This window comes from Sinocyclocheilus rhinocerous, unplaced genomic scaffold (genome assembly GCF_001515625.1).
Source record: "Sinocyclocheilus rhinocerous isolate Xijiao unplaced genomic scaffold, SAMN03320098_v1.1 scaffold650, whole genome shotgun sequence".
NCBI lineage: Eukaryota > Metazoa > Chordata > Actinopteri > Cypriniformes > Cyprinidae > Sinocyclocheilus > Sinocyclocheilus rhinocerous.
In genome coordinates, this window is record NW_015638019.1 from 1,248,122 (window position 1) to 1,271,399 (window position 23,278).

A 23,278-nucleotide genomic window follows, 5' to 3' on the forward strand; every position below is an offset into this window, starting at 1 on the left:
CAGAACATCTATCTGCATGAATTCATAGTTTATTATTATGCTTATGGAATATATTGACAATAATATTACTATAACATTATGGTATTGCACTCTTTATCCATAACAATAACTATATTCAGGGTAAATGGATGCAATGACTTTCTTCTTGAGTTTTTGGCCACTATTGCCAGTTTTTGGATGTGCTAAATACTAAATTCATTTTAGTGCATTTTGGACTGCATTTATAAAACTATGTGTTGGATATAACATTGAGGAACTGTGTCCACCTCAACTTTGCAAGATGAGTCTTAACAGAAAGCAACCAAGCAATTACAAGTGTTAAGTGGTTAACAAGCACTGCATCCCATAGATATACTCACAATGTGAGTAAGCTTTCAGAATTGATATTGGACTTAAAATGCAGAATACTTTGTATGTGCATAAAGAAACACATGTAACACTTTCTGACATTTGTGCAACAAAAAGCACACCACACGGCACAATAAAAAGAATCATTCATTGTCCGAGTATAATATAGGATTAATAGACATATTCAGATATAATATATCCATAATGATTGTAAGCAAGCAAACAAACTCACAAGGTAAAATAAGAACACTTTTTTGAATATATTTTCATCTGTACAGACTGTTGATAGCTTGATAAAAATAAATACATTTTTCTTTTTTTGATTGCATTTCGTGATGAGATGATACATTATCAGATTGCTACACTGAAAAGCTCAAACTGCATATGAGATATATAAAAAACTTGAGTGAAGGAAGTCAATAACTATGGGAACTGACTATTGAAGACACTGCAGTTAAGATTTCACACAAAATATTCTTAAATCTTTGCCTCTCTTTAGCTTTCTTCTTAGCTGCCTCATTTGGGTAAAAGCAGCCTATTCCATTTGCAAAAAATATGATTTTATATTGCAGTTTTACCACAGTGACATACATGGTTTCTCCCACCTGTAAAACAGATAATCACACTTTCCTTTTAACATGTCTTACAAAAATATTTCTGTGATTAAAAGCACAGTGTAATGTCACAGATTCAGCTGCTACCTCACCAGTCCAATTCATTGCTTTAATACATCAAGGCCTCTTTCCTTACTCTCATTGGTAATACTGCAGAAAATGAGAAGTGCAAGCTTTTGTGTCTTTCTTGTCGCTATTGGCACAATGACACTGTGTTCTGTGAAAGTCCGACAGAACTCCAACATTTGCTGGTGCAGAGAAACTTTAGAAAATTATTAAGTCTATACAGACTGATTTGTAGCTATTTCTGTAATGTCCGAGCTTTACTTGATATACATTATACATTCATATCTCATTGATAAACAACTTAGCTACTCCATCCATCACCAGGCCATTGAAGTTCTGAAAATTAGTCTTAATATGTGGCATGAAGTCCATCTGCCTGCTTATGAACTTCTGTGACTATGTATTAGTAAATTGAGTGCAAGCCTGCATCATGTCCAGTTTCAGATGAGTGTTTGTTTACATTGTGTATTCCAGTAAGGTCAAAGAGTTTGCTTTGACATTGTCCCAGATCAGACTCTCTCCACACGACTGGGGTCATATGCATCTGAAAACAAACACAAAAAGTTATATTAGCTATTTTTGATTCAAAACCACAACAAGAGAATGGACCTGTAAAGGACCATCAATATAGTGCAATATATGTCTAACAGAAAACCAGGTTGTTAATATCAGTTTAGTTTAAAAATTCTTTGGAGAAATATAATTTGGGGTGCCTCCAGGACCAGGGTTGGGAACCACTGATCTATTCTATGCTGATTTGTCATGGCAATGAGTATGATAAATCAGACCACGCTTCCCTCTTGTGGTGAAGAAACTCATTGCTCATTACCCTCAAGTATTAAAGGGGTCATATGATGCTGCTAAAAAGAACATTATTTGGTGTATTTGGTGTAATGAAATGTGTTTATGCGGTTTAAAGTTAAAAAAACACATCATTTTCCACATACTGTACATTATTGTTTCTCCTCTATGCCCCGCCTTTTTGAAACGCGTCGATTTTAAAAAGGGGGGGGGGTGGATTAGCAAGAATTGCACAAATACTGTAGATTAAGTAACTTATTACGGGATAGCCTTTCCCTTTGTTTTGTTGCTGACTACTTTTTACCGGAAGAAGAGTCAATGTTATTCCATTCAATATTGATAGTTTCAAAAATGTCATGAGTAGTTGAAAAATGTCTCCCAGTAAGTTGGTGCTTTTATAGGGTTCAAATCTTTGACCAGGACAAAACATGAGCTTGATGGGCTTGTTCTCAAGTCTCTTCTTGGCTGTCTTTGCAATAACATCTGATTGTTCGTCTTTAGTTAACAATTTTTCAATTGTGGGAACAAGCCATTCTGCAATATTCTTTCTATACTACAAAGCATCACTTGACTTTCCACAGTGGAGCAGCTCACCAGTACCAAGAGCTGAAAAATCTCCCCACATCATGACTCACTGTGGTAGAGATGTCTTCATTATTGTATTTCTCACCAGATCTTCAAAGACTCCGCTCTGGTGCATCACTGTGCAAGTTGTGTTTTAATGTAATTCATCAGTCCAAACTACTCTGCTGAACAACTCTGAATCAAACTTCCCGTATTCTGCCAAAAAACCTAATTTTGTCTTTATTCTTTTTTTCTGAGACAAGCAATGTTTTTTAGGGAGTGCATTTGTTTAATTCTTGTTAATTTCCTTAAAAGTAATGTATGCCATTAAAAGATTTTTTTTTGCCCAGAAGTGCACTTTTACTATACATGCAGTCTGTAAGACTTACAAACTTGGTTGGAGTTCAGTGTACTAACCTGAAATAAACAGCTTGTCATCATCCTCAATTGCAGACATTGTATTATCCATGCTGAATCCTTGTGGCAGAGTGATCTCTCTCTTTGTTACCACGCCACTGCGGGGTTGTGGGATTGGACGTGCCATTGACTTTGGTGGCTGCCTTGATCTTGCTAGCATCATCTCTTCAGCTGAAACTTCCTCCTGAGCTTGTTCATCCTCTTCTTGCATATAACTGGTCATGTCTTTGTTTTCTCTGACTGCATTCTCACTGTATTGGTTCTCTTCCACTAGTGTTTCATCCTCTTTAGCTGATTCTTTCAGTTCTCCTCCCTTTTCTTCTAAGTCTGTCTCTTTGGCCAAGGTGATCCTGGTGATAGTTCTCACTAATGACTGAGAGCTTTCTTCCTTTGCATAGACAGTGTACTCCAGGGATGCTTGATCATTTGTGGATGAGTGGGACAGAGGAGGTGGGCAATATGCCTGCAAGGCCTGTGGCGCTTCTGTTATCTCAGAATTATCTGTCTCCTTCCTGTCTCCCCCACCTACACTAAGAGTCAATTCCTCATCCTCGGTCAGTGGAAGCGACAAACATAAGTTACTTGGAGGAAACTCTGGCAGCTCCAACACCGAGGAGGCTCTCTGGCTATGCTTTTCAGTGCTAGGTAAATCTTCTCCAGACTCTGGATCACCTTCAAATCCTACCTCTGACATATCTTCATGACTTTCCATAGACCTATCTGGCACTTCCTCACACTCTCTACTGACATTCTGTTTCTCCTCATTTAAGCTCAACTCTTTGGTTTGTGTTGCCAATTCTGGAGCATCTATGGTTTTCAAATTTCTTTCTACCGGTTTGTCATCAACCTGATCAACAACCAAGGCTTCAACTGGCACTGCAATGCCAAGTATTCTGGCGGCCCGTTGTTCAATGGATTCATTTTCAGGAATACCTTTGGCACACTGGACTTGGTACAGGTTACTAAGGTCTTCGGTCTGCATACTATTGGCCTTCTCTTGACTCAGAAGAGTCTCAAGATGTTCATCTGCCAAGGTCTTTTCATTACTCCAGCTTAAATAATCTGAATAACAATTGTCATCATCATCATCCTCATAATTAGCCATAAACCTACAATGAAGACTCTTGATCACATGGATACGCGAGGACCTCCCACATCTAGTAACGTCTGTGTTTTCTCTCCCAGCTCCCTTCTTGTTGAGGGCTTTGGAGTTGAAGGCATTATTATTGTTCAAGCTTTGAGTACCTTCAGCAAACTCAGGACTGTGCCTGCTCAAATCTCCGCTACTGTCTGATGACGTAATCTGCAAAGTCTCACACATCTCTGAGTTGTCTGAGGGGCTGGTTAACATAGGTGACTCAGGACTCAAGCATGTAGGGGATCCAGAGGTCACAGTGTCTGGAATAGCAGTGTATACTGTTAAACCAACATCCTTAAGCAAGCACTCCTTTGGCACTGGGATATCCTGCCGATGTACTGCTGGATCAGTGTCCCCCCTCTGCATAATCTCAAAGTTGACATAATTATCAGTTTTGGTGACAGGTAACTCTTGCATGTGGCTGTCAAATTTCACCTTTGCCTTGGACAAGGAACTTTTTATACCTTTGTACTCTTGATGGCCTCTGTTCCCTGAATCAGACATTACATTTAAGTTATTGCCTTTCATTTGCATCTCTGTGACCTGCACTATATGTGACTGCTGGTCAGTTTCCTTCTTCACGTGAAGTGGGGTGGTTTCCTGTCTTGTATTATTGACTTCTCTGTTTGAGTCACTCAGCTCCAGAATACTGTTCAATGCCTCATCCAGCTCCTCTATATTCTGATCAACATTTGGATACTTCCCAGTATGATCCTGTATCTCCTTATTAAAACACTCAAGCTCCCCAATAGCATCCCATTTGCGTCTGTTCAGTGGCTTTAGCAAGAACTGTCCAAAAACTTCTTGACCATCTGCTGTTTGGTTTGTCTTTTTTAGCAAAGGTTGATGGTCTGGAGATGGTGGAATTGATGATGATTGGGGTAGAGTCGGGCTCCTTATACTTGAACTACTTCCAGTCCTAGTTCTGGAGAATGCACTGTTGCTGGAAGGATTGAGATCCTTTTGACCTATCATGGGATATCCGTAGTTGGCACTACAGTTGGTTTCACCTTCATTACCAGTGATTGTGTAAGGGGAGGAATGGTCATTCGCCGGAGGATGGGTATTTCTGGAAACTTCTGGAGAACCCGTCTGAGTTTCCTGGTTTCTGTACTGATCTCCAGGCCAGGATCCTACATAGAACAATTCATTTTCTTGGCTTGGACTAAGTGACCTAGTATCTACAATCTCTTTCCTCAAAGGCGAACTTTTAATGGCTGGGGAGCTGCTGGACTGTATTTGTTTCTCTTTGCTTGATGTTTTTAAAAGATTTTGGTTGTCATGCTGCACCACTTTGTTTTCTATTGAATTAGTCACTTTTTCATTGTTATTTGCGTCAGAGACACTTTTGTTAGCTTGCATACTAATAGGGACAGATACCAGGCAAAACATTGTCTCTTTGAGCTTCTTCTTTGAGTTTTTCTTGTTCTCAGACAAAGTTTTTGCCTCAAATTTCTTTACTTGTGTCACTGTCTCAATCAAATCCTGGTTTGAGTTCTGCTGCATTGTCATCTGAAGAGCAACTATATTTCCATGGGTAGCTGGATGTCTGTTGCAGTTTTGATCAGGTATTGTGTTTAAACTTTCTGTCTCCTTCAGCACTTCCTTGTGTATACTGTCCTCATTAACAGAGTCACTAATATTGCTTTTACCTGGTTCAGTGCGGTCAAAGGATTTCTCAGTGAGAGGAAAGGCACTGTCGTTAGACTTCTCAGATAAGAGGTTGACCGGAATCTCATTTCTGATGTTTCTGATTTTGTCTGCATCCGTCAACGAGTTTCCATCTATCCCTGCTCCTGAAATGTGTCTGACACGGGGGTCGTCAAAGGGAATATACTGAACATTTCCCATCCGTTCTTCACTGTAACCTGGATACGCCTGTCTTCTGCAGGGCATACTTCTTCTTCCATCTCTGTAATGGTCTGGCCAGGCCATCCCAGTCTGCCTGATAAACCATTCTTGCACTTCTGTCATTGCAGAACCCTGCATATATGGGTCACCTCTATATTGGTGGTTACCCATAGAGATAGGATACGTTCTGTGACCTCTATTAACTACAGGCTGCCTCCTGTACGACGGAGGAGGGATATAACCGGGGGGCTCCACACCAGATCCAGCAAGTTCTTGTACAAAGTATTCTTGCCTTGAGAAGGGCAGTGGAGTTCTGTCTCTTGCACGAGGAGCAGGCTCCCCTGTGAGCATTTCTGCGCTCCCACGCATCTGCTGGTGCACTTCATAAGATGGAGGTCTGAGAGGTCGGCTGAATCTGGGTTTTGATAGTGGTGCGGACTGCGCACCTGATCGGTCAGTCCACCGCTGCCTGCTCTCCCCATCATTAAGATACCGTCCATGAGGGTCTCGTGCATGGTGGCCATTTAACTTATAGCCTCCATATGAATCCTGCCCAGCAGTCGGTATGCTAAAGTACCGGAGGCTTTCAGATTGCAGAGCCATTCTGGGCAGTGACTGGGACTTGTTTTTGGTTCTGGGTGGAACAGCTCCTTCTGCTGTTCGTGGCCTGCGTTGCTCTTGTGCCACCTCGTTTTCAGATGGCTGACGGCTCATGCTGGTCATTGGGCGCCACTCCTCTGTTCCCAAACTTTGGTACTTTCTTTCAGCTGCAATTCTCCACTGGTGCAGAGCCATCTCTCTCTCCCTGGCACGTGCACTCTCTGCCCGTCGTTGTCTTTCACGGTTATGTTCCTCTGTGCTTAAGGCAGATTCTGGTCTCCGTTGCATGCCTTCTGGTTTGTTGGGAACCCCTCCTCCACTTCCACGTGGGTCCCTGAAGTCTGCATAATCCAAAAGCACACTAAAGTCCTGACCTCTTCTTCGCCAGTAGGACACATCCTGCTCAGATCTCGGCTGAGAATGTATTCCTCTGTGGGACTCAAAAAACCTGCATTAAAAACATACATATGGAATTAAATAGAGGTCAGTTGTTATATTTGATAAGCCATACTTTAACATACACTATCTTTATGAATTGAGGATGTAGGATGAAGGACTTACTTTAGTTTTCAAACAACTACACATTTCTTGTTATTAATAAGAAATATTATTAAGAACATACTTATTCTTTATGTTGTTGATTCTAAACATTTATCAAAGGTCATGACCTGAAATAATAAATACAAATAATAAACTGGAACTGACAATAAAAATTGTGCATAATAATATATTACAAAATGTATATACTTGATTGTAAATAGATTAAAATAGCAACTTTCCAAAGGGAGGAGAAAATGCTTCCCACATATTGTCCAAATCTTTTGATGTTGATATCAAATGTCATGCATATAATCAAACTCATTGAAATGTATGTATTTGTCACTTAGTGTATTGGACAGATGTCAACACTGACTTTTTGCTTTTTTACTTTTTCCATTTGCTTGTGTATAATACTTCATATCCTGGGTCCTGAAGCAAAGATATGAACCACTGAATTAGGTAAGACAACAAAAACTGGATAACAATTAACATATTTGTGTTCAAATCCCATTATGCAAGCACACAGGTAACATCACACAAACACTAAACGGGGAAAAAGTATGCTGACAGTGTTGTCAACAAAGCAGAGCACCTCAAAGCGCCCAATCAATTGGGAGGCTTTAATGGTGCAAAAAAAAAAAACAAGATAAATGAGCATTTTCTCTTAAGCAGGAACACGACTAGCTTGTGTGGTGCAAACCATTGAGTCAGCACTGAAGGTCTGTTCTCTCATCCAATATCTTGGCAGCAGAGAGCATATGACTGCATGTTAAACAATCCTGACCTGCACTCATGGAAGGATAATCTAGTTTAGTAACAGTCACAGCAGTGGAGGTACTTCCTGCCCTGAACTGCTGAGTCTCAAACCATGTGACATGCAATTAATTTAAAGTGCAAAGATGCACTATAGCTTGATGGTATGCCAATAATAATGTCAAAAGAAATTAGCATCTATCTATCTATCTATCTGTCTATCTATCTATCTGTGTCTGTCTGTCTATACATCTATCTGTTTATCTGTCTGTCTGTGTATCCATCCGTCTATCTATCTATCTATCTATTGAAAATCCATGGCACAAGGACATTATGACTTACTTACTGATCAACATACATAAAGAAAAAATGAAAAATGAAATGTTCTCATGTAACCTTTTTTAAAGCAAATTAATCTCTGAAGCTGCTGTGCGACAATATGACTGGCAAATGCAGATATTCACATTTATATTCATCATGTTTTATTAATAATGGTGTTATGTAAGAGATTGTTATAAGGAATGGACTATTGATCTGACAAAGGGCTCATGGGACATGTAGTTGACTGCTGCCTCTGCCTACAGAACTAAGCATGCTCAGTAGGGGGTGCTGCGGGCTTTCTGACAACATTTGTGTTTATTCCACTTATGGTCCTGAGTGAAATGAGAGGAAATAAAAACAGCACTGCAAAATCTACTAAACATAGTTAATGAATTCATCGGCTACAGGAGGAGTGAGGTAGGAGACAGTGCAGGGAAATGAGTGAGACGGAGGAAGCGGAGTACATGAAAATGTAGGAAGTACAAAGATTTCAGAGGATGAGAGAAAGTGCAAACAAAAAAATAAGAAATGAAGAGAGAAAGGCGACAGGGGAGGGATAAAAAAAGGAAAAGGCAAAAACTGGGATCTGTCCTGGTGCGAAAGGGAAGTCCTTGACAGCTCCTACCTTTACATAACACTCTTCATCATGCAAGAGAGCTTAAACCTCAGATCAAAGGGACGAATGAAAAAGAGGGAAAGACAGCAGCAATACAAGAGTGTGGGGCAGAAGATGAAGAGGTCAAAAACAACTCATCAACACAACTTACCCACTGTCCGTGGTCAGGCTATCTTCTGGCAAACGTCCATCTCTTAGGTTACCGTTGTCCACGTCTTGTGTCCTCTGCTTCCTGACCCTGTTTTCGGTGTCACCGGGGAATCCCCTGGCAGGAGCTTGTCTGATGCCTCCGCGGCTGTAAACATGGTCCCCTGCGTAGCCATTCACGCCGCTGTGTCCTTTACGCTTCTCAGCGATTTCACACCGGCTGTCGCTTCGCGTCGGCAGACATTTCTCATAGGTTGCGGGGTGGGGGGAAGACGAATGTGAGACAGGGACATTGTTGCTGTTCCTTTGAGGGACTTTGTATCCATGAGAGATGAGAAGGTCTTCCACGCTGTACATGGCTAAGCGGTGTGTTTTTGCTTTTAGTGATGTGTGTGTGTGTGTGTCTGTGTGAGTGTCAGTTGAATTCCGCTCCTAGTCCAGATGAGGCAAGCTCATGAACAGCTGCACAGGAGAGGCCATCGCTGTGAAAGAAAACAAGACAGATGGGGGGGAGAGAGAGAAAGAGAGAGAGAGACACAGATGAAGTTAAAATGATTCTCTCTTACAGTCTTTTTCATAAGAGGATTGCTGCTCACAGCCAAAACAAAACGAGAGAACCACGAGAGAAACAATTCCGGTCTGTCTATCCACTGACCCAGTCTTCTCTTCTCCCATCTGCCCCCTCTTCTCCTCTTTCCTCTGTTCTCCATCCAGAAAGGAAAATCTCTCCAGATAACTGACTATCTCACGCTCAGATACTTCATATTACCTAGGTGTGGAATGTTGTGAAAAAAACTCCAAGCCACAATCCAGACTTTAGCAAACAACTAGTAGTTATAAAGCCTCTGATGACTATATGATGAACAAAATGACAATTAGTAATGTCATTGATTAAAAACATATACCTCAGTAAATTCTAATATGTAATTATTTGAAGTATCTCCAAAGCAGTTTGTTTGGATATTTGATTCTGTGTGAATTGTTGAATCTACAAGGATAGAAATCTTGAAATCACTTACAATTTGGACAGAACTGGCCCTTCAAGGAAAACAGGTTAATAAAATTATTAAATAATGTCTTAATTAATATCTAAATGCAAAAAGTATGAAGTGTGTGTGAAGTGTGAGTGTTATGTTTTTGGTTAAGGGTCGGAAATAATCAACTACATTGCTAAAAAATCCATATGTGAGTGTGACCCTGGACCACAAAACCAGTCATCAGGGTCAATTTTTTTAAATTGAGATTTATACACCATCTGAAAGCTGCATAAATAAGCTTTCCATTGATGTATGGTTAGGATAGGACAATATTTGGCCGAGATACAACTATTTGAAAATCTGGAATCTGAGAGTGCAAAAAAATCAAAATACTGAGAAAATCGCCTTTAAAGTTGTCCAAATGAAGTACTTAGCAATGCATATTACTAATCAAAAATTAAGTTTTGATATATTTACGGTAGGACATTTACAAAATCTTCATGGAACATGATCTTTACTGAATATCCTAATGATTTTTGGCATAAAAGATAAATCGATAATTTTGACCCATACAATGTTTTTTTGGCTATTGCTAAAAATATACCCAAGCAACTTAAGACTGGTTTTGCGGTCCAGGGTCACATATTACAATGATGGTAATTCAGAGAGTGATGAAACATAATCTCATAGATCAGCATTATTTGCGAACATGCAACAGAATAAACAACCTGATCTCATGGCAATTCCTACATATTATGAGTGAGGTTGTATGAATTCGTATGAATTATCCACCTGTGAAAAATCGTACGTATTTTACAATATGTATAGTGTAGCAAGCAACAAAAACAAAACCTGCCTTGAAAAGACAGAAATGGAACTGTCTGAGCAAGACTAAGGAAAAAGAGGTTACCTAACCTGCTCTGAACACACACACACACACTCAGAGAGAGAAGGACAAAACAAAATTGCCTGCAATCTCCCACCATTATAAGTATTACAGTTATTTCTTTGATCTGTTTAGGGTAAAGTCCAAACTAAAGCTTAGACTTCCACAATACCTAAATGTTCTCCCTGCTCTGCAAGCTGAATGATTCTGTAATCCCTCTAAAACAATCTAAAGCAGAATCTTTTATGGAAAAATACATGATTATTTCATTATAAAAGAGTCAATGCACAATTATCAACACCCACAACTTTGCTAAAATGAATTTTTAATTTCAGCATGACTTATTATTATTATTATTTTTTTTTTTCTTAGTTTCAAATAAACCTTATAATAGTTACTTAAATACCAGGAAGTACATCAAAAGATTAGGTCAGGCTGGTAGGGTACACCATTCATTTAAATGGACAGCTCTCTTTCACAGAATGCCAGAACGCAAATATGATTTTCTCAAACCCATTAGTGCTGGAGGATTGACTTTTGAAAGTGAAACAGGTAACAAATGAGGTGACAGCTTACATGTTGGTGAGAAGTCACGGGCTGAGATTTTACTGATGGCATTGAACGTTCACATGATGAAACAAATGCATAAATATTTTCACGCCGCTATATTTACTGAAAAAGCGAAGTAGGAAAAAAAAACGTCATGTCTGTTTTGATCTAAATGATGTTTGTCAGAAGTAGAAGGAAGCAGTTAGCAGAGGTATGACTTTCACATTTTCACACTTTCCAACCCAGATACTCCAGACTGATCCACATTCACCATTAAAGGCCCTTGGAGACAACTTCCTCTCACAGCATCATCTAGCACACACAGAGGTCAGAAGAAGCACCAAAAATAATGCCAACTTTTTTCTTTTTTCTTTCCTCTAACTCTTCATGTCTCCTCTTGCAGACACTCGCACAGAAAATTTCAGCACAAACAAAAAACGAGGGAGGTATATTTCCCATCTGTACTGCCACAGGGAAAACCCTTAATGGGAGTTTTATCAGTGCCATCCATTATCATTAGCTATATCTTTCAGAAACAATTCAGAGTCCAACTGCAAATACACACATGCATATTTGAGCCCCACAATTTAGGAAAAATCTGACCAACGCATACTGCATATTAAGGTCCAAATATCATATTAAAAAAGGGAAACGTATGTTTAATAACATGGATGGATAACATGATCATCAGGTTTTACACAAACTTGCGTGGTTCATGTCAGCTGAAGTGCTGCTGTCATTAAAGTCCCTATGAAAACAAAATTCTTATTTTTATGGACTATTGCAGTGTTTATTATAAATCATTTATTTGTGCACATCATTATTTTTAAATGAATGTGTCATCGTAATCTTTAATTAAAAACCTTGAAATAACATCCCTCCTCTCCAGCAACCTGCATTTACGTCACAACAGGAAAGGTAATTGCAATTTCCGTTGCATGCAAAATAGGACAAACCAACCTCTAAAATATTTAGAAAATTCATTTCGACTGTTCAAATTAAAGTCTACAGTACTTTTTACTCAAATTATTTGATAATATAACGTGTCAAAAAAATGTGGGTCTCATTATTTGCCTCTTCATCCCATAGCAACATAACAAAATTCAAAAGCCTAAGACTTGGGCAAAAAGTGGAAACGATTCAAGCCAGGTCCATGGAGACTTTAAATGGCATAGAAATGTCTGCCTGCTTCAGAACACAGCTGAAGTTTTAGCAATGACAAACTGCCTCTTAGAGCATGAGTAAATTCATAAAATTGGAGATACGTGATCTAGACTACTTTGCTTTTTTTTATTAATTACCTGCTTTATGGCTAACATATGTCGCAAGCTAAAAATGAACAATCGCAAGGCAGACACGTGATGTCATAAGGTTTTCTGAGCCAAAACGCCACGATAACAGTGAATCATTCGATTCAACTCAGATATCAAGAACTTTAGATTTCTTTTTCCAGCAATAAATGCTGAGGACCACCTCTTTGTGCTATTCACTTCCTGTAAAATCCTTTATTCGCAGCTAAATGCTAAAGATATAACCCATAAAGGCCTTCAGACGAGACTGAACTCTTTTCCTCGATCGACTGTAAGGTATGCCTGTGGAGCCAGCACTGCCTTCCCTCATAAATGAATCACACATTTTTAGATATGGCCCGCCTCGCGCCCACCCTCACCAGCAGGCCTGCAGAGCCCAGAGCTGCCGCCATGACAGTTTGGTGTCAACTCTTTATTCTTAGACTTAGTCAGATTTGTGGTATGTGTTTGTGAAAGAAAAAAAGACCAAAAGAGCCTAATGAAAAGACACAGCATTTTTTCACTCAAAAGCTATTGTGCAAAAGTGTAATTAAGATTTACACCAAACCTAAAGTCCCTTAACTTGGAATTGACCGGACAGTGAAGTGAAGAAAAGTGAAGAGCCGGAGGAATGTCATTTCATAGGTGGAGTGAGTCATAACATTTTGATGAAGTATTACAAAGACAACATTTTGTTTTCTTTCAAATAACATGAACCAATGAATCGTGCATAATAAGACCAGGAACATGCATTAGAGAGTAAATAAGGTCAGTTTTGATTTCACGTTGACAGAACAACTGCGACGAAGCTCATGATGAATGACCTCATCAGACTAATGTCTCCTCACAGATTGTCTAATAACTACCATAAACATGCACGTAATGGCCGAAGCAATATTAAGCCTGAAAGCACAGCCACTGTACCATGACACGGCATCATCTCTTTCACGCAGTCGAATGTAAACAGGGATTCTGAGTGTCCATGGTTAACCAAAAAACAAGCTTTATAACAAACAATACAATGTCCACCCTGTCCTATAAAAAGTTATTTCAGAGCCTCACCCCTTCATTGTTCAGTCCATCTACATGGAACTCGCCGTCCCTTAACAGGCACGTGTTCACACTTGTACAACAGGCTCTTCATCGTAAACAATGTGACATCACCACTGTTGACCTCTGCTTCCTGAGGATGTGCACATTTCAAGGGATGGGGCGTAGGGATTGAATAAGCCTGTCAACCAGACACTGATACTAAGAGGACAGAGCCAAAACAGAGGGAAAAGCTTTTGGAGTCTAGATATCATCACTCTGCCAGTCATAACTCATAGGCCTTCAGAATTTTACTTTGGTTCTAAACAAGTAGCCTGGCAAACATCTACATGGTTTGTCCCCATCTCAGGTTGGCCCATTCATTTATCCTTCTTAGGGCCTCTTGTAGGTTGTGGGATAAGTTTCAGTAGTCTCCATTCTCTGCTACAAACCAATATATAAGCAAACCAGTATATAAGATTATATAATCTTACAGGCTACGTACAGTATGAAAAGGAAACATATCTCTGAAGTGGGTTTCCTCTAGAGTGGACATATTTTTAGAGTGGAAATATATTTAGTCTAAGTTAGGCTTAAGTTTGGGTCAACAGTAATACTGTATAAAAATGTGCTGGTCCTTTACATTTACAATTAATAAATATATAGTATTTAATAGAACAGTACACGTACAGCACACTACCATTCAAAAGTTTGGGGTCAATACAATGTCTTTATAAAGGAACTAATACTTTCACTCAGCAACAAGAATATATTAAATTGATAATAAATGGCAGTAAAGACTTTTACATTGTTGTAAAATATATTACTGATTTTTGTCATGAACTCCATTCTGTACCTTGCCATTCACTCAGGACTCCATTTCCCATAATCCTTTGCCCGGACTCATCAAGTACATCACCTGTCTCTCATCAGATCTCATCATCAGTTCACAGCTGTCTCACATTAGTAGGACTATAAGAATAGCACACACACTCTCTGTCATCGCTGGTGATTGAATGTTGTATAGCTCTTCCGTGGTTTCTAGGTTTCCGTGTTTCTAGTTTTTCTGTATCCTTGCCTTTGTGTTTTGATCCCTGTACTGTTTACTCATTTATGATTGTTTTGCTGCTTGCTCTGACCATTGCCTCCTTGCATTTGGATCCCCACTTTGTCGTCACGCCTCCCTCGTTACAATTTTATTGTATTTTGGCCAAATAAATGCAGCCTTGATAAGCATATAAACAGTAAAAAAGCATTACAGTCCTCAAACTTTTAACTGGTAATGTAACAATATAGAAGAAAAAACAAGCAGTTTGTCATACAGCAGTCAACAATATTATTAGCACCACAATACTGATTTTAAGAGTACGTTTTAAGAGCAGTACAGAAGGTAATGCAGATGTACTGTCTATGAATAATAGAGGAAGTGAAGAAAGACGTATTTAAAGTTAATTTAGTGTTCACAGATGATGTCAGTGCTTTCGGATGTTTTCTGAAGGGTGTGATGGTCATAGCTGCCGTCAAATTATTCATGCCTCTATTTTTACACGTGATAGACCTAAGCTGCATCTTTTGAGGAAAAACACATTAACCAGCTCTTGTTTTGTTTGAGCTGTGCTGTGGCCATGGAGATGGCCATTTTGCTTTCTTTGAAAAGCGAGTTTTCAAACAATAGACTACAAGTATGGTGTCACCGGCGACACTAAAAACATGCTTTCAAAGTCTGGTAATTCAATTGGCAGGAGGACCAGAGGATCATCAAAGCAGGAAGTAATCCTTTTACAGGCTGGGACTAACCACAGTACCAAACAGTTCTCCATGTGTTTCACAATTTCATAATTTACAAAAAGAGTACAGAGCTTATTTACAACAGACTGTGTAAAATCTAAATCCACATGCCATCTTAATAAAATTTCTTTGATCAGATTTAAAACAGGTTCCTGAAGAAATTAGATTATTGGGCCATGCTGGGTAAGTTTATTTGCTCGTAATTTAAACCTAACGAAACATTTAAAAGCATAAGCTGCCATTTTTTTTCTCCTAATCCTGAAATGTGTTAGCTCAAAATGGGATCTTTGTATCAATGCGTGAATGCACTTTCAAGGTCAACTGCTTCTCTGTGTCTTGTGCTAGTAATGTGGCAATTTAAACTGAACAGAATGGTCAGGACTTGAATGACCAATAAAACAAATCAAATTTATCTGTCTATTAAAATATATGCCTGTGACTGTCACTAATGGGTGATATTTTTCAATGTCATTTGAGACATTCATGATTTGTACCCCAATCTTTTTGGTTTATGACAGGAAACACAAAGGCCTTGAGGAAGACGATCCAACAAGAATGTATTATAACAATTTATCCGTGAGGAAAAAATGGTTGTGTTAGGCCATAGCAGGTTAAATGATATGACAAAGGACGTCTACAAATGCATGCTTATAAAAAGCAACAATCAAACACAGAAAACAACTTACAAAAATATTTTCTTAACACACTGACAATAAGTATAAGACTTACTCACAACAGGGTTCCAAATGAACTAACCCGCATGGCTGTACATAATTAGAGTAAGGAGACTTGACTTACAGAGAGATGACAGTGACAAGGTTTATCAGTTAAAAACACTCTGATCAAAGGACTGGCATACATAAGCATTCAGCTAATTACACTCTTATCCTGCCAAAGAATATGATCTCAAATGAAGGGGAAGAAGCTTAGAGGCGTTTCAACAAACAGCACTAAGAGCACAGACAGGAAAACTCTGTGACTACAGGTGGTAAAATAATAACCTACAATTTAGTATTTACAAATAAACAAAGTAACAACACATAATATGCAGTGCTACTTCTGCTCATGCCCTTCAAACCTTGAAGGTTGCTGTTATAATCAAGAAAAAAAAAAAGGTGACCAGTGATCCTTATCGGTTTCTATTCCTCCCCTGAGCTTAATCATCTTTGGCTAATGCATTTGACCAGAAGAATCCGTACAGGAGCATATAGGAAAGTTCAGCAGTCCATCTGTTTTCCATATGAGTTTAAGGCCTCTAATGTATGAGTTCATCATACGCAAGGGCTATATACCAATCCTTTACCCTGCATCTCTTTTAATTACCATTTGGCTGCTATTTCATTGCACTGTTTCATCTGCAGATGGTTGCACTTTGCTTGTTAAATGTTTATCACAACCAAAAAGCTTCTGATCTTAAAGCAATTAAATTGTTGGTCCACCATCTTTCATTACTATGCAATATATAAGGAATTTGTGGGGGAACGCTCTTCTTTTACATATTATTGCAGCCAAGTGTCAACCAATATGTACAGTATAAACTCATACTACTGTAATTGATTCATGTAGTTTAGTAATATATAGAACTTAGTTTTTGATTAATTGTCCTGAGGTGAAGTTTCTAAAAAAAGGTATTTCTATATACAGTGGTCAAGCATTCCAATAATAATAATAATAATAATAATAATATAATAATAAAAAATGTGTCAGGAGTTATTTTTCTGTGTTTTGTTTCCAATACCCTGGCAATAATTTAAAAAAAAACTTACATTGATGTTATCTATTCTCTGAATGAGCAATGGCCAAGTATTTACTACGAAATAAATGTGAAATCATTCACAATCTGCAGATGAACCTATGCAATGATTTGCACTATGCTAATACAAAGGAGATTGTGAAAATATTCTGTTTTCTGAATGAGACACCTCTATTCATTAATCTCTATTATGGAGGACTTGTACACTCTATGGATGTTCACAAATGAAACTACACTTTAAAATTTAAACACCACACCACTGCAAAGGGCCAAACGTTCCACTGAAATTACTATCTAATACATCTGAATGACTAACTGGGCAGGTTTTTTAGGCTAGGAAAGAATAATGTCATCAGTCTGCTCTGCTCTGTAATGAACAGCCCTCACCACTTAATTCATTCAAAATTCCCTTTTGTGACCAACTGCATGTGTGCACCAGCGGTATCAGCACATTTCCACATTTCCAGGAAACAGACTCCAGTCTTTCTCCACGTACCACTAGATAAGTGATGCTCTATGATTCAGCTCTCTTCCTCTTTTGTCCTTCCGTTGCCCTCTTGTTTCTTTAGACTTAAGGAATACTTAAGTAGACAGCTTTGAATGTACATGCTCCTAGTTCCGTGCTACTTGGTGAAGATAAAGTTGTGTAAAAAAAATATCTTTAGTGGTCATCTGGTATGCATTTTTCAATGGACGAAACAATAACTAGAGAGTGGTAGAATGTTGATATACATGAAATGTAGGCTAAAGGCACGTTCACACCAAGGACAATAACTATAACGATAACTATTACTATTTTAATTGTTGTAATTATCAGACATCCACATCACAGCTATAACAATAATAACACAGTGAAATGATAATGGAATCACTTTTAGAAAGATTTTTGATGATAAAAAACATTGACAGCCAATCAGAATCCACCAAACAATAACATGCATTGGTGTGGTTATATTATCATTATAGTTATCTTTCTAGTTTCTAGTTATGTATTTTAGTCTACCGCCAATCTTTCACCTAAATTACACCACTGTTTGAACATTTGATCTTTCTGGCCTCAACTTGACCTATTCACATTTTTTTATTGTGAGTGACCATTTGTTTTGTTTCTTCACCTTTTACAACAGCTTCCAACGTCCACAGCTTTAAATAACCACAAAATTCTTGCTTTTGAAAACAAAAATCTTGTTTCTTCACCTTTTACAACAGCTTCCAACGTCCACAGCTTTAAATAACCACAAAATTCTTGCTTTTGAAAACAAAAATCTTGTTTCTTCACCTTTTACAACAGCTTCCAACGTCCACAGCTTTAAATAACCACAAAATTCTTGCTTTTGAAAACAAAAATCTTGTTTCTTCACCTTTTACAACAGCTTCCAACGTCCACAGCTTTAAATAACCACAACATTCTTGCTTTTGAAAACAAAAATCTGTAAACCACATCAGGACAGACCTGCTTCAATAGTTCCTTTCCAACAGCCTCTAAAAAGGACCTTGGCAATAAAAAGGCCTGTTATACATTGTACCAATTCCATTCTGATCACAAAACAACGCTTCACACAAATAACAGCTCATTCTAACCCAGACTCTTCTAGCATCTACACAAGTCAAGGTCAAAAGCAGCTCTACTTTTGAACAGTAGCTTCCCAATTGAGTGGAGTTACCATCCGGCGCAGAGTTGTTGACCTCGCACCTCACTCTTTGCATCCCGCGAACTCACACAGGTCGCTTCCTCTGCACGAGAGGCACATGCCCTTTGATGTCACTATTCAACCGGTGTCAACACAACAGGAGGCTGTTTGTCTGAACAGTTTAACAACAACTGCTGACACAACCAATAGAAGCTGCCTGATCTCCATTCACATTTAGGCCATAAGTGCATTGTTTTCAGGAATGTCAACTTCATCTTGCCACACAAGTTGTCTTATTGCCCCCAGTCAACTCAGCAACTTTTTATTTTTAAACTTTTGTGTAACATCTAGGCTGTATGCTATAGCCTATAATAACGTTTCAAATAATGACAATACTTGTATTTTTGATGTTCCTAACAAATAACGTCCGCTAGTTGCTATGCTACCTCCTGACAAATGCAATTTGCCTTGGCAAATGTCTATTTTTACCGCCAATAATGTAGCCACGCCCCTTTTCAGCGCTGCGTTCGTTGTCTTCTGTCGTCCGGTTTGCATTTCCACAGCATGAAGGTAAGATTTTACGAATTTATGAATGAACTTTTCGTTTTAAGACCTTCCCATCTACTGACATTTATGACATCCACTTCAAACATTACAATGCTTATGATAGCTTTCGTTATAATTCTACAATAAATAAATCAACTTCACCATTTTGCTGTAGAAATAAACAAAGCTAGCTACCGCAAAAACGGAAGTTCAGAGACAAAAATTCTAAAGTTGGCTCGTGTTTGTTTCTCTGGCGCATCAAGTCTAACTTTTATGGTTATTAAAAAGTTTGAAAACAGTTAAAACCTGTTAATATGTAAAATAATTACGAGATATAGGAGGTTAGAAAACACCCCATAACCCCACATTTTATTTTTGGATTACACAAGCCACACTAAATAAATGGTGTGCTTGTATAGTGAAACATGAATGTTTGAAGCAATAAAAAATAGAAACAGTTGTTATTAGCTGTGGATTTGAGCACTTTTGTAATAGGATACAGTGAATCCATGTGCACATAACTTGACATCAAAGTTATAATGGCATGTTATGTGAAGCTCATCCCTCCTCTGCACTACAATCTGCTCATTTCACCCTTTACCTCGCTAATGTAACACACATCTTGCGCACTGCGCCCGACCCCTAAGCACACAATTCACAGACATGCAGCAAGCCGTCTGCCTTCTGAAGTATTTTTTCCACAGCGGAAAGCAACAAATTAGCTGATAATAATCATCAATGCAATTCGTCTCAGTCCTCAATATCATTCCAGCGGTATCCGCGGTCATTTATACTGTGATAGATGCAGGGACATTAGCCTACGGGACGATAGATGCAGGAGCCCGTTATCTCGCAAGTTCATGCCTTATGAGATGCTTCATCCACTGCGTTTATTGAACGGGTCAGTGTTGCTAACGTCAGCAGCTGAAGTCGCCTTTAATTTTGCAGGGTCTACAAGACAGCCTCGTCAACGAGCCTATTTTCTCACATGTTCATATATTTCGGTAAAATGTAACGTCCACGTACCTGAGATGTGCTCTTTTCGAGGTCCGTGTTTAGTTCGTGATGTAGCGTGTTGTTGAATCCGCTCTGTGCTGAGCATATCTGAGGGAAAGGTTGTGCAGAGGAGAGGGAGAATTCAGCTCAAATGTGTCTTGTGTGGGTCGGCTGGCGAGGGGAATGGTTCCTCCCAGCGTGTGGGTAAACTTTTACTGACGAGACTGTAACATACCCCACCCACCCCATCCCATTCCACTATTACACAAACCCATACTGGCTTATTCATGCTGGGCTGAACATATGATCTTTGATAAAACTGTTGAATAACGTTGAAAAAGCCAGCGTAAACAAACATCTAAATTTACTAGATCACTTTTTTTTAATCCAGAATAAAATATGCTTCAACCTGATAAAGGGTGTTACTCTTCAAACTGGGCGTCATACTAAAACCAGCCTGGGAGTTGGAGACCAGTTTAGGAAGGTTTAAAGGTTTTTAGTAGGAGATACACTTTGAATTAATAATATAATAAATTGTTATTCATTTTTTTGAATTTGCAAGTAAATAGTGAATTTTTTAATAAAACATGTTAAAAAAATCTGCATTTTCAGTTGTGTTTGTAACTTTTTACTTTGCAATGGAGTTAAAACTTTTCATTTGCACCTATTCTTATTCACTTTAATACATTTGACTAGCATTTAATCCAGCTGATTTTAATAGTTAATCAATCTGGTACAAAATGTATATTAGTTTTATATCAGAAATTAAAATAAAATAAAAAAAACAGATAGCACACGTACGTCTGCAAGATGTCTGTTAAAGATTGTTTCATCTGGAAAGCATCTGCTGTGTACAAACTATAAATGTCTTTAAGATATCAGTTTTACATACATTCTTATTCATAAACATCTAAACGTCTATTTGACATCTGATAGGAAACTTCCTATAGATGTATTGCAGATGAGAAAACACTCTAAAAATGATGTCTTGCAGATGTAAATGCAGACACCATAGACGTCTTCGTGATGTACGTGTGCTATCAGGGAAGACATCTGAAATAGTATTGCCAAGAATAGAGAGTTCATATTAAAGTCAGTAAGTTGTTTACCATATATATTTACAAAGTGTTTGTAAGCAGTAACATACAGGATGGCCTGCCAAGGAGAGAAACCAATTAATGACCATGTGAACAAAAGGCCCATCAGAAAGGTCAGATTGGTGAGTATCAGAGGGAAAGGGCTGTATCAAATAAAGTCAGTGCCATTGCTTTACAGTGTCCGATGTGATAAATGAAAATCTTACCATGTGGAAGTTGGCAAATTACTGTAATTTGTTTTGAGCACTAAAGAGTAAATAGCATTACAGTATACTGTAGTGCACAGTACTACTCTGTTTTACTCTAAATTTGCACAAAACCTCATGGTGGTTCTTCATTGATAACAGACTGGATAGACATTATGATCAATTATTAGTACATTTATTGCTTTAATCCTTGAAATCAAGGCATTTCTAGTTGTTTGTTCACAACCATTCAGTGATTCAAGTCAAATTCCAGGAAAGTGTGGGCTAAAATATTTCCTTGGATGCTTCATATAGTTCAGTAGCACACACACACACACACACACACACACACACAAACTCCCCCATACCTGAGTGGCTGACCATTCACAGATGGAAACCCGTTTGCTTTGAGCAATTTAAAAGCGCAAAAGGCTGACGGATCTAATAATATTGACACAGATGTTACATATAACAGAATCCACACAAGATTTTTGGAATGGGAGTGGGCTGTTGGAGTCTCAATGCATGCTCCCTTTTACTTCTCATTTTGAAATCACCAGAGTTGATCTGAGCTGTGGTTTACTTGTGTTTCCAGTGAAATCATTAAGTTTGTTTTGTGACTCTGTCACCCTGCACTTACACATCTGCTGAAGTTACTCTCAAGGTCATGGACCTTCAACCGCTTCAATGTTTGTGATAATTCCAACCGCCTTTAAATTACCTAGTCACTGCTTATCTGTTTCCTGTAAATCCAGCCATTGTTTAAGTCTGCCTTCCTTCCACTAAAGTTCAGATAAACAGCATTAAGGAAAGTCATCTTGTACAAAAAGAGGTAGCATCCGGTGTACCGGTGTCCTTTTTGTGAAACAGAGGTACAAAAAAAAACTTTTCCTTTGAGGATATGTGGAAATTCGAATAAATACCTACACGGATTGAATAAATCAACCACAAGAAGTCTAATAATTAATGAATATTAGTGCACCTGGAAACCATTATAAGAGTTAAAGCAATGTTGTGTCCAATAAAAACAGTATCTCAAGACATATACATACATATTTTAAATCTAATGTGGATCAGTCTCTCAAATATCAGTATGAAATTATAGCATTTTTAAGAAATATAAACGAAATACCATCTTTATAAAATAAAATATATTTAGCATAATAAATTAAACTAAATACTGGATGTGTGCAGAATATGATTAATGTATTATATTAAATTATATATGACATACAGACTAAGTGATTGCTAATTAATATCAGCTGAAGTGTTGAAATGTTTTGTGTGAACAGGAGCAAAGGGGAGACGCTTGGCAGCCTGAAACAGAACACAAGGTAATGGACTTTGGACAATCAATCAGCTGTGATAGCTAGCATAGCTCCAGCCCCTTTAGCTCAATCATACACACACAACTTGGCGTGGTGAACAGAGAGATTGTCTACCTCTTGGCCAATGTGCTTCACCTTGGACTTTCTGCTCGCCTCTGATCTGGTTCACTTGGCATTTACAGCCTGTCAACTAGAAACTGTCAGACAGATTATTTAATTGGCTTCCAGTTAATCTGTAAATAGATCAAGGGGGCGCCGTTATACATATGAAACATGAAAACCTCAACTGCTTGACCAGACTATATCATCTACAGTGTTTAAGATTGAAAATTTGCTATTTGTAATTGCATTACATGCAAACTAAATACAAAAGCAAATGGACTCTAATCTCAGTTTTATATTTTAAAGATTAAGTAGGTGTTTGTGGGCTGACATACCTTGCAATGCT

General features: G+C 38.3%; 1 protein-coding gene across 1 annotated transcript; it reads right to left on the reverse strand.

Moving 5' to 3' along the window:
- Positions 1 to 640: 640 nt before the first annotated feature.
- LOC107749373 (junctional protein associated with coronary artery disease-like) lies at positions 641 to 20,399 on the reverse strand. Its single transcript, XM_016564513.1, has 4 exons — positions 20,251 to 20,399; positions 8,781 to 9,258; positions 2,811 to 6,847; positions 641 to 1,572 (listed from the first exon to the last, which is right to left on the reverse strand). Exons 2-4 carry the CDS (start codon positions 9,131 to 9,133, stop codon positions 1,538 to 1,540), a joined length of 4,425 nt encoding a protein of 1,474 aa, XP_016419999.1. The 5' UTR covers positions 9,134 to 9,258; positions 20,251 to 20,399; the 3' UTR covers positions 641 to 1,537.
- Positions 20,400 to 23,278: the final 2,879 nt, after the last annotated feature.

Excerpts from the sequence above, each read along its gene's own strand:
- LOC107749373 (XM_016564513.1), bottom strand. The coding sequence starts at position 9,133 with ATGTACAGCGTGGAAGACCTTCTCATCTCTCATGGATACAAAGTCCCT. Across the intron at positions 6,848-8,780 it reads AGCCTGACCACGGACAGTGG|GTTTTTTGAGTCCCACAGAG; the intron begins GTAAGTTGTGTT and ends TTTTTAATGCAG. Across the intron at positions 1,573-2,810 it reads TGACAAGCTGTTTATTTCAG|ATGCATATGACCCCAGTCGT; the intron begins GTTAGTACACTG and ends GTTTGTTTTCAG.